The sequence below is a fragment of the Pristis pectinata genome, chromosome 3, assembly GCF_009764475.1.
Source record: "Pristis pectinata isolate sPriPec2 chromosome 3, sPriPec2.1.pri, whole genome shotgun sequence".
Lineage (NCBI taxonomy): Eukaryota > Metazoa > Chordata > Chondrichthyes > Rhinopristiformes > Pristidae > Pristis > Pristis pectinata.
Genome location: NC_067407.1, coordinates 126,460,114 through 126,474,280, shown reverse-complemented (window position 1 = coordinate 126,474,280; position 14,167 = coordinate 126,460,114). Strand labels below are relative to the sequence as shown.

General features: G+C 39.2%; 1 protein-coding gene across 1 annotated transcript in view; it reads right to left on the bottom strand.

Annotated features, from left to right (window-relative positions):
* slc30a6 (solute carrier family 30 member 6) overlaps positions 1-14,167 on the bottom strand; it is a 102,295-nt gene that overhangs the window by 40,155 nt on the left and 47,973 nt on the right. The window contains exons 5-9 of the mRNA XM_052011321.1: positions 14,079-14,121; positions 12,529-12,594; positions 3,851-3,931; positions 1,871-1,906; positions 1,015-1,109 (exon numbers count right to left, since the gene is read on the bottom strand). Coding sequence (XP_051867281.1) covers positions 1,015-1,109; positions 1,871-1,906; positions 3,851-3,931; positions 12,529-12,594; positions 14,079-14,121 — 321 coding nt within the window. The remainder of the gene's footprint in view (positions 1-1,014; positions 1,110-1,870; positions 1,907-3,850; positions 3,932-12,528; positions 12,595-14,078; positions 14,122-14,167) is intronic.

The following is a 14,167-nucleotide window of genomic DNA, read 5'->3' as shown; positions in this document are numbered from 1 at the left end:
CTATAAAAATCACAAAGAGTAAGGGTCCCAGTACAGATCCCTGAGGTACACCACCTGGTCACCGACCTCTACTCAGAATACGACCCTTCAACAACCACTCTGCTTTCTGTGGGCCAGCCAGTTCTGGATCCACACTGCAATTAGTTGGAATGGAAATTTTGATTAGTGTTGGAATGGACATATTGATTAATTTGCAAATGCAAAATATGTTGATTTAGCTCCCTTAGTTACTGAGGCCAAGATTCTCTTTTAATCAATTTCCATATTTGACAGCAAGATAAAAAGCGCAAAGATTGTTTCAGGTAGGGGGATGGGTTGAGGGTGAAAGTAATAAAGGGGGTAGCTGGGGTAACATATTCTGACAAGCAGATGTTTCTGACGGGGATCATCTCTTCAAATTTAATAAAATCTTATTGAATTACTGGAGTATAGAATACAGGAATTTTAAACAAAAATGCCAATACTTGAAATCTGAAATATTAATAGAAGATGATGGAAATACCCATTAGGAGAGGTAAGAACTGTGGAGAGGGGAATAGGAGTTAACTTTTAAATTTAATGACCATTCATCAGAGCAGGTCCACAATAGATACAAACAAGGAGGTGTCCTCCATAGGAAAGTTCTGATGAAAGGTCATAATTTGAAACATTAACTTTGTTGCTCCCTCCATTGATGCTGCCTGACTTGCTGAGTATTTTCAGCATTTTCCTGCTTTTACTATAGAATGCAGAACATCCTTAGTGTATAATGTTCAAACATTACAAGAAAACCCAAAATATCCTGATGTCCAGTCTTTAAAGGAAATAATTCTTTTTCACATTAACTTCCACTTTAAGGAAACTAAATTACCTTTTTTTGACAAATTACTTCAGGTAAAGGGAGTTTTTGGACACCACTCCATTTTATTGTTGACAGTAATTTCTTGGTCATTTGGAAATTCCTACCATATTATGGCCAGCACAGAAACTCATACCACACAGTGCCCACCACGTGGCCTTTCAAAAGCAACATACCTTCAGAGACATAAGCTAACGACTTGTTCTTCAAAGACAGCATGGTAAGTAAATTGAAGAAAAGGGCCACAAAGGTGCCAACAAGGAGACGTCCCCTGTACAGTGGAAATTTTTAGGCAAATCATGAAAAATAAAGTTAATTTTAATAATTACATACCTTGTAATCATTTCTAAAAATTGACTCATCTTTGGATATACTAAACATGCAACTATTAAATAGATTCATTACATTAGTTTAATGGCTACTTTATAAAAATAAACACATTTACAAAGTTTTAAATAACAAAATAGAAATTGGTGGAAATACTCATCAGGACAGGCAACAACTGTGGAGAGTGAAGTAGAATTAACGTTTCGGTCAATGCCTTTCACAATCACTCTCTCCAAAGATGTTGGTTGACCTGATGAGCATTTCCAGTGCGTGTCGTATTTTGCTATCCGATAACAAGATACTGATGTCACAGAAATAGTTCCATTCATGGGCAAACAAAATCTGTGGGAGGAAAGGGGAAAGATGTGATTTTTTTTCCCCTAGGCCGTCAAAACTACAGATAGGCCTAAGTGCACCCCTGGACCTATAGGACCTGCTAACAAATATGATCAGGCTGTGCCCAGTTGTTTGCTTTCCATATAAAACTGAACCTTGAATAGGCAGCTTTGCAATGCATCTTATGTGACTAAAATGAGATTTAATTTGAAGAAAATCATACAAGTGTCAAGATATAAAATCTATTTGTTTTTCTTAGCATGAGGCTGTTGCATGCTGCTCACAAATTAACAACTGAACTTATTAGAAAATATAATTTTACTGTCTAGGTAACAATGTTTACTCTTGCAGAACTAAAAATAAACTTACGTATGAATCTCAGGCTGTTCAAGAAATCGTTCTACACTGTTTAAAAAGAAACCAAAAAAAATGAAGTCACTTCACTGCTAAAAATAAAAGCAATCATTCTTTTTTATCCCTTTTATTTTGTAAAGATATGACAAAAATTGAAGTTTTCAAGGACATTTACTGATACCAATATTAATCTATTGATTTCTTTATCAGCAGTAACAACATTGCTTTTTTAAAAGAAGATTCCTAGTTTTCATTCCATCCTCTGCCTTGAGAAACATGAACCAGTAACATCAGTTTGATTCTTATATGATTTCAACCAGAACAAAATAAGTCTACATTCATGAGCCTGAGAGGAACAGAGGAAAAGTTGGGGGGCGGGGGGGAATAAAAAATCAGCCAGATTTTGCTGTACAGGTGGTTTATGAATGATATTTAAAATTGCAACAAGATTGAACTCAGCAGTCCCTGGAAACATTCAATGGAGCTTACTTACGCAGATAAGACATTGGATAGTTGTTCGTACAAATGAAACAGTACCTCAGCACAAGACAAAAATCTTCATTAGAGCAGGAAAATATCATTAAAAATGGCACGTCTAAATCTTTTATTCTTTTCTTTTAGGCTTGAATTAAATACAATCCATCTTTGTCAGGAACAGTAATGGAAAAATTATTCATTACTATTATGAGATATGTATAAGGAAGGGCATTCAAGTTTCCTAGTCCATTCATCCAAGATGAACTTAGAAATGCAGTCTTGTTATTAGAGTTGTCCTCCCCAATTGACAATTGTGCCAGTTGTTGAAATTTAAAAGCAAATGATTTTAGTTCAGGTAAATAACATGCCACACCAGAGTAAGAGGAAGGAGTTCATGGATAGAGTGCCTAATACAGCAAATTGTTCATCAAGCAGAGATGATAAATAAAGCTTCTGATGAAAGGTCATAGACCCAAAATGTTAACACAGATATTGCTAAAACTAATGACTATTTCCAGCATTTTCTGTTTTTATAACAGAGTTTAAATTTTCTATATGGAGGGCAAAATGGGGAGCGAACATCAAAGCTTATGAAGTTAGGCAGCGCCTGAATGCTCCCAGTAAATATCTACATAACAGGTACAGTTGAAGACAGGAGCAAATCTCTAAGAAAGAGGAGTTGAATTGGAATAATTTAGAGGGATGAAGAGAAGGAAAGAAGAAAAATTTTGGGAAAAAAAAAGTAAAAATATTAAAACTGCACTCCCACGCAGTTGTCTGCAGAACAACATGGTGCTAGGACCTTGGGCCAAGTTATCTTCATTGCTCATAAGTACACCTTGGAGGGAAAAATCTAAACGCAAGTTGAAAATATGAAGATCAGGAAGAAAAAGCTATGTAATCCATTGGACTATTATACTTGAAGACATTTTTTAAAACTTACTGCCGATGCCAAAGTTGCCTTGTATCTCTAACTGGTCATGTCTGTTTATGGTATTTGAATAAACATATTTTATCCACATCCCATTTACTGACCGATTAAGGAGGATTCGTAGTACTTTGCACAGGAAGATTTGGTATACTTGACTATTTATAGATTAAAATCTTACATTTAGATCCTTCTCAATGAAAATTCTTCCAGAAATAACTGGAAATGACTTAGAAAATTAACTTGTAGAATACCTGCTATTTTATTAAATAATGGATGTTGTGGAATTTCTGTGTTTTGTCTTTACTAAATCTTTGGTTTGGGTTAAATCTATCAATTATATTAAATCTGAACACGACCTTAATGTATAATCAAAATGTGCTCCATTATCCACGCCCATTTATTGGCACAGAATTTGACAGTATTATAAAATACTCTCAAATTCCCCAATTATTGCTCTAAGGCTGAAAGGAACAATTGTGTTCATTGCATTCGTAAAATATTGATTAGCCTGATGCGTGTCAGACTAGGATACATTTTCATGGTAAAATGTTAAGTGTCAATCAAATGAAAAAGACCCACATTCCTACCTTTCTTTGAGTATAAAGAGAGCCCCGAGCTGTGCCAGGACGGTGGCAGCGAACACTGCTAATACTTCAAACCTCTCAAACCTGAAATTTAAGCATCAGGCAGGAAAACAAGTGTCACAATTGTAAAACAATCCATGCATGGTTCTCAGTGCATAATCTACTCTGTGCAGAATAGAGAGAGGCGCAGGACAGAACTAAAATTGCTCTAAGTGCCCATTCTGCTGAGCATTCCCAGAATGTTTTGCCTTTATTTCAGATTTCTAGCATCCACAGTATTGTATATTCATAAAATTTGGTCAAAAACCATTTCCTCTTCCCAAAGATAAATCCTTCAAAATTTCAGCAAACCAGAGTATTAATATTTCCAGATTTCAACTGCAGATTGCACATCCTATACAAAATTAAATAGTTTTCAATTATTTCATCATGCTCAACCCAAAAAGAAATTGTTGAAATTGTTAGCAAGGACTTACAGCTGAAATGTTTTCATTAAGTACTCAAACTCCAATATTTGGTGATAAAAAATTGTAGATGGTGGGTCCTAACTAATTTTTAAAAATTTATTCATTTTTAGGAACTGGGCATCACTGGCAATGTCAGCATTTATTGCCAAGATCCCAAAAGCAAATATTGGTCGGTATCTTTCCCATATCACAAGCTCTCAGTCTCAGGTATTATTTTTAGAGAGGGTCAGTCACCGTGTTATTTTAGTAGAGCATGGTGTTCCTAGCAGCTTCTGATGAATTGGCAGAGGCTTTAGTGCATGTCTCCAGGTAGTCGGACAAAGTGGCAGACACAGCAAGTCTGGGGTATGTGTGGTGGGAGAACGAAGAGTGATAAAAGAGATACACAAATTACAGCTGGGGCTATACCATAACCATTGCCTTTTCTCATCAGTCATTCAATTATTTCACATTTTTAGTAACCAGATAATGGAAATACATCAATAAACTAAACAATACCTGGCTTATATACTGCAATCAAATTTCAAAGGACATTTGAAGCACCTGATGAGTAAGTGCTGAGTACTGAAATTCAGAACCACAGAACATCTGGATGTCCCATTCAGCTCACTTTCTCATCCAAATCATGCCGAGTAGATATATACCAAGGGATACCATAACATATTGCTGTCCACTTCACAAGGCAAGCAGATGGGAGGCCTACTTCCAAGTTCTTACCAGGTTTCAGGGATAAAATTTAAATTTGGGAAAGAAGGGAGAATAGACTCAATAACAGAATCTCAACTGTTCTACTACTGTCCAGTTCCCTTTGTTATTCATGTTTTTACTAATGTTCAATTTATATCCAGGTTTATTCTGTAAACCCACATCATCTATAAAGCAGATTTTCATCTGCGCAATCCACAATAGTGCAAACCCAGTTTTCTTAAAGTAAGTAGTAGGACTCATTACAAGAAATATTTCAGGACAAAGCTTGGCATTTTTCAGATAGCCCAATGATAGCAATATATCATTATAGTGGAGCAACACCTAAAGGAACGGGAGTGGTTACTGGAAGTTAGAGAAATCGATGTTTGTTGTTTCTCTAACTTCTAGTACCACTCCCCTCCCCCACCTTTTTATCCCCCTTATCACCCCATCTCTTTCCCCTCACCCACCCTCTAGCCCTGCCCATCACCCACACATTCCTCCCACCGGTTCCCCTCCTCACCTCCATCCCTTTGTTCCATGGTCCACTGTCCTCTCCAATCAGATTCCATCTTTTTCAGTCCTTTGTCACTTCCACCCATCACCTCCCAGCTTCTCACATCATTCCCACTTTCCCCCTCCCCCACCTGCCTATCACCCCCCTCAACTGGATCCACCCACCAGCTCTTGCTCCACCCCTTCCCCCAGCCTTTATATACTGGCTCTCTCCCCTCTTTCTTTCCAGTCCTAATGAAGGGTCTCGACCTGAAACGTCGACTGTCCATTTCCCTCCATAGATGCTGCCTGACCTGCTGAGTTCCTCCAGCTCCTTTGTGTGTTGCTTCAGAGTTTTTAGCATCTGCATTCTCTTCTGTCTGTCATTATAGTGAACAGATTTGCTTCAAACTTCCTGGCCCCAATTAAACTGGGAGGCAAGGGAAGAGATTGCTTCGGCTCTGTCTGAGATTTTTAAATGTTTGCTGGACAGAAAATGAGGTACCAGGTGATTGGAGGCCAGCAAACATGGTCCCCCTTTTCAAGAAAGGCAGCAGGGAAAAGCTCGATAACTATAGACATGTGAACCTAAGTCAGTGGTAGAGAAGATACCAGAAAAAATTTGGAAGGAAAGGATTAATAATTATTTGAAAAGGCAGGGACTAATCAGAGACAGCCAACATTGCTTTGTAAAGAGTAGATCTTGTCTGACTAATATGAATGAATGAATTGTAGAGGCAACAAAGTGTATCGAAGAGAACAAGGCTGCAGATGCGATTTATATGGACTTGATTAAGGCCTTTGACCAAGCCCCATATAGCAGACTGGTTCAAAAGGTTAGGGCCATGGGGTTCAGGGCAAGTTGGCAAACTGGATCCAAAAATTGGCTTGGCAATAGGGGAGACAGGGTTATGGTGGAGGGTTGTTTTTGCAATTGGATGCCTGTGACCAGTGGTGTCTGACAAGGATTGGTGTTGGGACCTTTGCTGTTTGTAATGTACACATATGATTTGGATGTGAATGTGGAAGCTTGTAGATGATATGAAGATTGCCAGAGTTGTTGATAGTGTGGAAAGTTGTCTTAGATTGCAGCGAGATATTGATGTGTTGGTGAAAAGGGCTGAAAAATGGCAGGTGGAGTTTAATCCTGATAAATGTGAGGTGATGCATTTTGGGAGTATTAATGAGGCTGGGACATATACCGTGAACAACAGGGTATCAGGGCGCATTGAGGAACAGAGGGACCTTGGAGTACAAGATCGTTGAAGGTGGCAACACAGGTGGATAACGTGTTTAGGAAGGTATATGGGATACTGGCTTTCAATAGTCGGGGCAGAAAATACAGAAGTAGGGAGGATGTGCTCCAACTTTATGAAACCTTGGTCAGAGTTCTGATGGAGTACTGCATGCAGTTCTGGTCACCATGCTATAGGAAGGACGTGATAACGAAGGAAAGGGTGTGAAGGAGATTCACCAGGATGATACCTGGATGGAACAGTTCAGTTATGAGGTGAGACTGGAGAAGCTAGGTCTGTTCTCCCTGGAGTGGAGGAGGTTAAGAAGGGACATGATTGAGGTGTACAAAATTATGTGGGGTATAGATAGGGTAGACTGGAGTAAACTTTTCCCTGTTTCACAGGTACATAAAGTTAGAAGACACAGATTTAGAGTAAAGGGGAAGAGATTTGGAAGGATCTTCTTCACCAGAGAGTGTTAAGTGCCTGGAAAGCACTGCCTGATGGAGTGGTTGAAACTGAGTCACTGACAGCACTTAAGTAGTAACTAGATGAGCAATTGAATTGCTTAGGCATAGAAAACTATGGACCAAGTGCTGGGAATTGAGATTGGTCGGCGTGGACAAGTTGGGCCGAATGGCCCATTTCCATGCTGTACAATTCCAGGATGCTATAAAGGATAACTAAATACTGTTTAAAGTCTGGGTATGAATTGCCTCAAAGAATGGTTTTGTTTAATAATTCTTCACAATGAAGTCCTTTCAAAGCATTAACAACCCTTTCCTCAACCAAGTATTTTCTGATATAATAAATATATTTATTTTCATATCATGCTTTTAAAGAAGCAACAGCAAAATACCAATGTTGGGTATTTTGAGTAATGTCATGGAACTCTAGAAACATGGAAAAACTCTAATGAGAATTCTAGGCTGCATACATGGGAATTTTTTTTTAAAGATGTCAGGCCAGGTCCATCGCACAGCTGCATTTACTATCACTGCAGCCATTATTACCTTCTGCAGTCTTGTGGGAAAAATAGAGCTCTATGCCTCACTGCTGCAGCCACACTCTTGTGAAATTGGGTGGTTTCTAAGCAGCAGGTCTGTGTCTCAGATTATGTGTTGTGAGGCTCTGCTCCCAGACCCCTACAACAGCCCTTGGTCAACTCGTACTGTAAAAAGCTTTTCAACTGTCTGATTATCAGTCAGTTAATCAGACAGTTGAAAAGGACTGCAGATACTGGAATCTAGATGAAGAAACAAGATGCTGGAGGAACTCAGCAGGTCAGGCAGCATCCATGGAGAAAAACAGATGGTCAACATTTCGGACCCAAAACAATGACCGCCTGCTTTTCTCCACGGATGCTGCCTGACCTGCTGAGTTCCTCCAGCATCTTTTTTTTCATCACAGTAACATTTAAAAACAGTTGAAATACATTTTAACAGATAAAAGGATAAATGTATTTAAAACACATTTAGCTAACATATTACTGTTTTTAATTGATTTAAATGAAGAAAAAGCCCCACTTATCTTTCCAATCCAGATCAATGACCCCATTCATTTGAATGGGGCTGCATTATATGCACCAGCCACAGTTGGCATTAAGCTGATATGAGGTGTATCCGGTTCTTCAGCTCACCACAACTCCAGAGGTGGAACTCAGTCACGGTGGGCTGTGGGGCCAGATACACTTCTTACCTACAACCTCAGTGCCCAGTCCAACAATGGAGCGAGAGGTCAGGTATGCCAGCATCTGTGCATTCCTGATTTTCTTGCTTCAATGCACAGGAGAGGAAATCAGGAAAGTTAAAAAGGATGCATTGGCAGTTTACTACTGAGCCACCAGCAAATGAATAGAATGTTTTGGGCCATTAATTTAAAATGGCAAGAAAAGCTCTGGGTTCTCCTATCTTGTGGACTGAAAACAAAGAGATCTTACATGAAGCCAATAGTTAATATGGATGGAAATAATAAGTTTGTACAAAGGGATTCCTTGTATAAGTGAAAGGGATGTCATATAAAATAATCATATCAACCTCAAAAAGCATGCCAATTTTTTTTTATTTTCTCTTCATTACTGGCTTGTCTTTCAGTTAATAATCACTAGAACAAAAATATTTTCAGTTCATACAATGTTGTCTCCATGTTGTCTGGATAACATAAGTTCCACAGTGCAGGAATGTGATAAGCATTGATCTTTTTGACAGAGTCTGCTTTTGTTAACTGAATAATCAGAGTTTGGGATCATCCAGTAGAACACTGAAGCAAGTTGGCACTTGCACTTAATCAGCGAGTAGCTAATATGGGCATACATTGTTTAAGAATATATTTTTCAACTCCTTGGTTAAGTTACAGACTGAAATTAAGTTGCTGCCCTTCTTTCTCATGGTAATCAGCAGAACTCTGCTCTATGGCCACCATTTACATAACCAGATCCATCATGTGAACTGAACCATACCACGTCCTCACAGCTGGGTTCAGGGGCTACATTGTGCTGGTAAGGTCCAGACTGCTGCCTGCCCATACATACCTAAATCAGATGAATGTGCCTATTTCAATGGCCTGATGTGCCCTAAGCTCTAACATCATGGTCTGAATGGGAATTGGACAGTATTGTTTGTGCACCACCCTGAAAAATCCCTGACAGAAGGTAAAGTAGGCTCAGGATACATTGTCCAAGCTCTACTCAAAGTACTGAGTCCACCTTTCTCTTGGGGTGCCTTGTGTGTGTGGGGATTCAGCTTGTTCAATCAGAGAAAGTGTGTGTGGGCGGGCAGAGGCAATGGGTGACAAGTCTGGGCTACAAGTCTCATCCAGGACAATTTGGTCCAACATTTAGTGTGCACTTATAATAATTATATCAAAATAACTTGGAGAATATCAAACCTGACAGAGAGCTGAAGACCTACAACTACAAACCAGTACTGCAATTTCAGGACATATATCCCACTGATGTTACCAAAACACTACAGGCTGCCCCCAGGTTAAGAAAGCTTGAATTATGGACACCCCTACGTACAAATAAGCTCCCATTGCATTATCAAATTCAAAAGTCTGATGTACACACATACTTTTGTTCCTACAAATGGTTTCCTCGCTCTCTCTCTCTCTCCCCCCCACATTTAGTAATTGTTCTTTAATATCAATCTGGTTATTCTATCATTGCTTTTGAACTCAATGAATATTCACTATCAACTTATTTGAAACACCATCTCCCAAGAAATGACAAACTATTGATGAGGTTAAGATTGCAACATTCTTTCCATTCTTAGCAGTTCGAGGATCAGTATCTCTACTGAATGATAGGACCATGTTTTGAAATGTTGCTTTGATTTTAGGAGAGGTTGAAAGGCATATCGAAAGGGGTGATAACTTGCAAAGTGGCCCTTGTTCAGCATAGATGGAGGGAATTCCTTATCACCTGGATATATGCATGGACATAAACTCATCATCCTGATTATGTCTTTAAACTAAATCACTGGAAAACAAAACATAAAGTAATAACATGGAACTGGAGTGGGCCTTTGTCCACTTCAAGCCTGCTCTGCCATTGATCAAGATCAAGGCTGATCTTCTATCTTGATGCCATTTTCCTGTACTTTCCTCATATTTGATTCCTTTAGTATACGGAAATCCATCAGTCTTTGTTTTCAATGACCTCCAGGGTCAAAAATTCCAAAGATTTACCACCACTTACTTGAAGAAACATCTCCCATTCAAGCTTAGACCACTTCCTACTAGACCAATGTCACCAGTCACAATCCTCTACTTTTCGCCCATTTCAATGAAAATTTTTCTCTCCCCTTCCTACCTAATTCTCTTTTGAAAGCACTGATCAATTCTGTTGCCACCACTCTTGGGCAGTGATTTCTAGATCCCAACTATTTCTTAAAAAAAACGAAATCCACCTTCCTTGGAACTATTCTAATAAATCTTTACTGCACCCACTCTAGGACTCTCACATTCTTTCTAATGATCAGAATTGGATACAAATTTGTGAGCTATTTGATCAAGTTTCAACAGAACATCCCTGGTTTTGTACTCAAGGCCTCTATTTATGCATCCCAGGATTCCATTTTCTTCACAACGACTTCCTAAGTGCCCTTCCACTTTGAGATTATACACATGTCCACCGAGATGCCTTAGCTCCTGCACACCTTTAGAACTATGACAGTTCGGTGTGGGAATGGGAAGAGGACTTGAAATGACAAGCAACTGGGAGGTCAGGATGGCCATTGCGGACAGAGTGCAGGTGCTCCACAAAACAGTTGCCTAGCCTAGGCTTGGTCTCGCTGACAGAGACACCTCATCGAGAGCATCAAGTGCAGCAGACGAGGTGTATGTGTATCTTTGTCTGACTGGGCAGGGATTTTCGGGTCCCTGGATGGTGATGAGAGAAAGATGCAGGGAAAAGTCTAATGAAATTCTAGGCAGCATACATGGGAATACAGGAGGTAATAATCGCTGCAGGGATAGTAAAGGCAGCTGTGTGATGGACCTGGCCTGACATCGCTAAAGAAAAAATGTCCATGTATGCTGCCTAGAATTCTCATTAGACTTTTTCATCTGTACAGAGATGCAGGGAAAGATGTTGCCCCTCCTACAGTTGCTTGGGAAAATGCCAGGAGACAGGGTGGGTGGGTAGGATGAGTGAACCAAGGAGTCACGGAAGGAGTAGTCTCTGCGGAAAGCAGAAAAGGGTGTGGAAGGGAAGATGTGACTGGTGGGGGAGGATTCTGTTGCAGCTGGTGGAAGTGATGATGTGCTGGATGTAAAGGCTGGTCGGGTGATAGGTGAGGACCATGGAACTCCATCTCAGTGCTGTCAGGGTGGAGGGGTGGCAAGAGCAGGAAATGTGAGTGAGGGTTCCATCATCAACAGTACAGGGGAAGCCACGCTTCCTGAAAAAGGAGCACATTTCAGATGTCCAGAGCGGAAAATCTCATCTTGAGAACAGATGCAGCAGAGGTGAAGAAACTGAGAAAAGGGATGGAGTCCTTACAGGAGACTGAGTGGAGGGAGTGCAGTCAAGGTAGTGGTGGGAGTCAGTGGGTGTATAGTAAATGTCAGTAGAGACAAACTGTCTCAAACTGGTCTGTAGTTGCCAGACATGCCCTTACAAACTTTTTTGAACAAGGATATTACCTTTGCCATTTTTCAGTCCTCTGGGACTTCCCACGTGAAGGAGGATTGGAGGATGACGGCATGCCTTTTGGCAACCCCGCCTCTTAAGCAACTGGGGATGCTTCCTATCTGCAATCCAATCTACAGATTGCATATGGAATTTGGTTGATTTTTCCATTCCTTGCCACAGAGAACTACCTAATCCAGTAGAAAAGTAACTTGTCAGGTAATCAACAGCCAGCGAGATGAAATCCTAACTTCCAGTGACAGGTTCCATTAATGAGCCGGGCTGCCAATACTGCATTGATTTGCATTCATATCTAGATGAAGTATCACATTGGTGAGTCTGGTACACTGTTTATTGACCATTGCAATGGCTGTGCAAGAGTGTGTGGCACCACAACCAATATTGTCTTCAAGCTTTTCCTTTGTAAACCAGTACATCTTTGTGGAGCACATTTCTCCATCTAAGGGTGCTGCACAATGGGAGAGAGCTTCAGCCAACCCTGGACTGTCAAATACAACCATCTGGCTTAAACATTTACATTTGTGGATGTCTATAAAGTAATGCTAAAAAAAGGCTTAGTGCTTTGCTCTTATTAAAATGAATAAATAGTTCAATGCCCTTTTCAGAACTTAAAAAGTGTTTACTGTACACTGAACATAAACTTACCCAAAAGAATATCCTGGACTAGGCTTCTTCAAGGTCACCCAGAAACTTATCAAGCAAGTTACCAAACTGGGAAATAAACAGATGAATATCAAAAAGCTGGACTGAAAATAAGTGACCAAGCAAAGCCAATTTAAAACTGGAAATGTTTCACAGAAGAATGATTATGCGCAGTGGTTTTACCATGTATATGTGTACCATATGTTTTATCATTATTAACTCTGTTAATCAGGTAACAGTTTTCTGGGAAATTGTTTTGATTTATTTTGTAGTGCCAGAAATAATAAACTCAATGGCATCATTAATACACTACTAATCATTAACCTGATACACTTAAACTTCATTGATTTGTACATAAGAACAAAAGTTTTTCCCCTTTTCACCATAAACATACTGGTGATCAGAGAACCATTTTTAAAAGATAAACTAACAAGAGAATGTTTAATTTCATGTTGCAAAAACCCCAGTCATATTTTCGATTTAAAAGTAACAAAATCTAGCAGGCAGCAAAATCCATTTTGCTAAAAATATGCCACTCTCTATTTTGATTCAAATGATGTCATTACAGATATGGCCAGTTGACCTATTCTCTTTTGCAAAGGGCAGAAGGTGCCTGGCTGAAATTAAAAAGAGGCTTGGAAATCAGAAAATGTCCTTTCTGAAATATCAATCTATATTTCTCTTTCAGATACGTACTGAACTTCAGTGCACTTGCGTCATATTTCTCCTTTGCAAATCTATTTCATTTGATGGGTGGGGTTTGGTTAATATTCCCTCATCTAACTCCAATAATCGCTATCTGCAAAGAGATGTTTTGAACAGAATTTTATGGGAATTCTCATGCTGAATTCTCAATCGAGAATCAGATGTATGGACCAAACCTCAAGCTGATTTTTGTCAATTTTCTCAGAAACAATATGCACATGCATACAGTATTTACCATTAGTATAAAAATAATTTCAGTGTGACATGGTTGAATAAAAAAAAACAGCAGAATCCATCATACAGGTTCCCAACATACAGGATATGAAATGCAAATGGAGTTCAGCATTACCCCAGAACAAAAAGACGTTCGAAAGCTGGTTCTTGGGTTCATTGAAGCAACTGCAATAAATGCAGCAGAGTACAAGAGGGACATTGCTGAGGAAACTGTGGCCAGGCACAAAAAAAGAAACAAATGACTTGCAAGCAACATTTAACTGATCACTTGACAGAAATCCGGAACAAGGTGATAAATAATTCCAAATACATTTTGCTGCAGATATTTGCACAATTTAGAAGAATAGCAGAAAATGTTGGAAAAACACAGTAGGTCAGGTATCTGAGAAGTTAACAGAATTAATTTTAGGTTAAATGCCTGATGAAAAGCTATCAACCTGAAACCTTGACTCTTTCTCTCTCCACAGATGTTGTCTGATGTGCTGAATATTCCAATGTTTTTAATTTTTCGTCCTGATTTCAAGCACGTACAGTGTTTTGCTTTGGCAAAAATAAACTTTTATCCCATTAGGAACAAGCAATTAAAGTCAGAAGTTCATAATTAAAACAATTACCTGAAAAGATCAAAGATGGTAAGGTATGTATAGGCAGTCAAAGCTGTGGAGAAATGAAAGGGGGAAAAAATCAAATTAACATCCATATT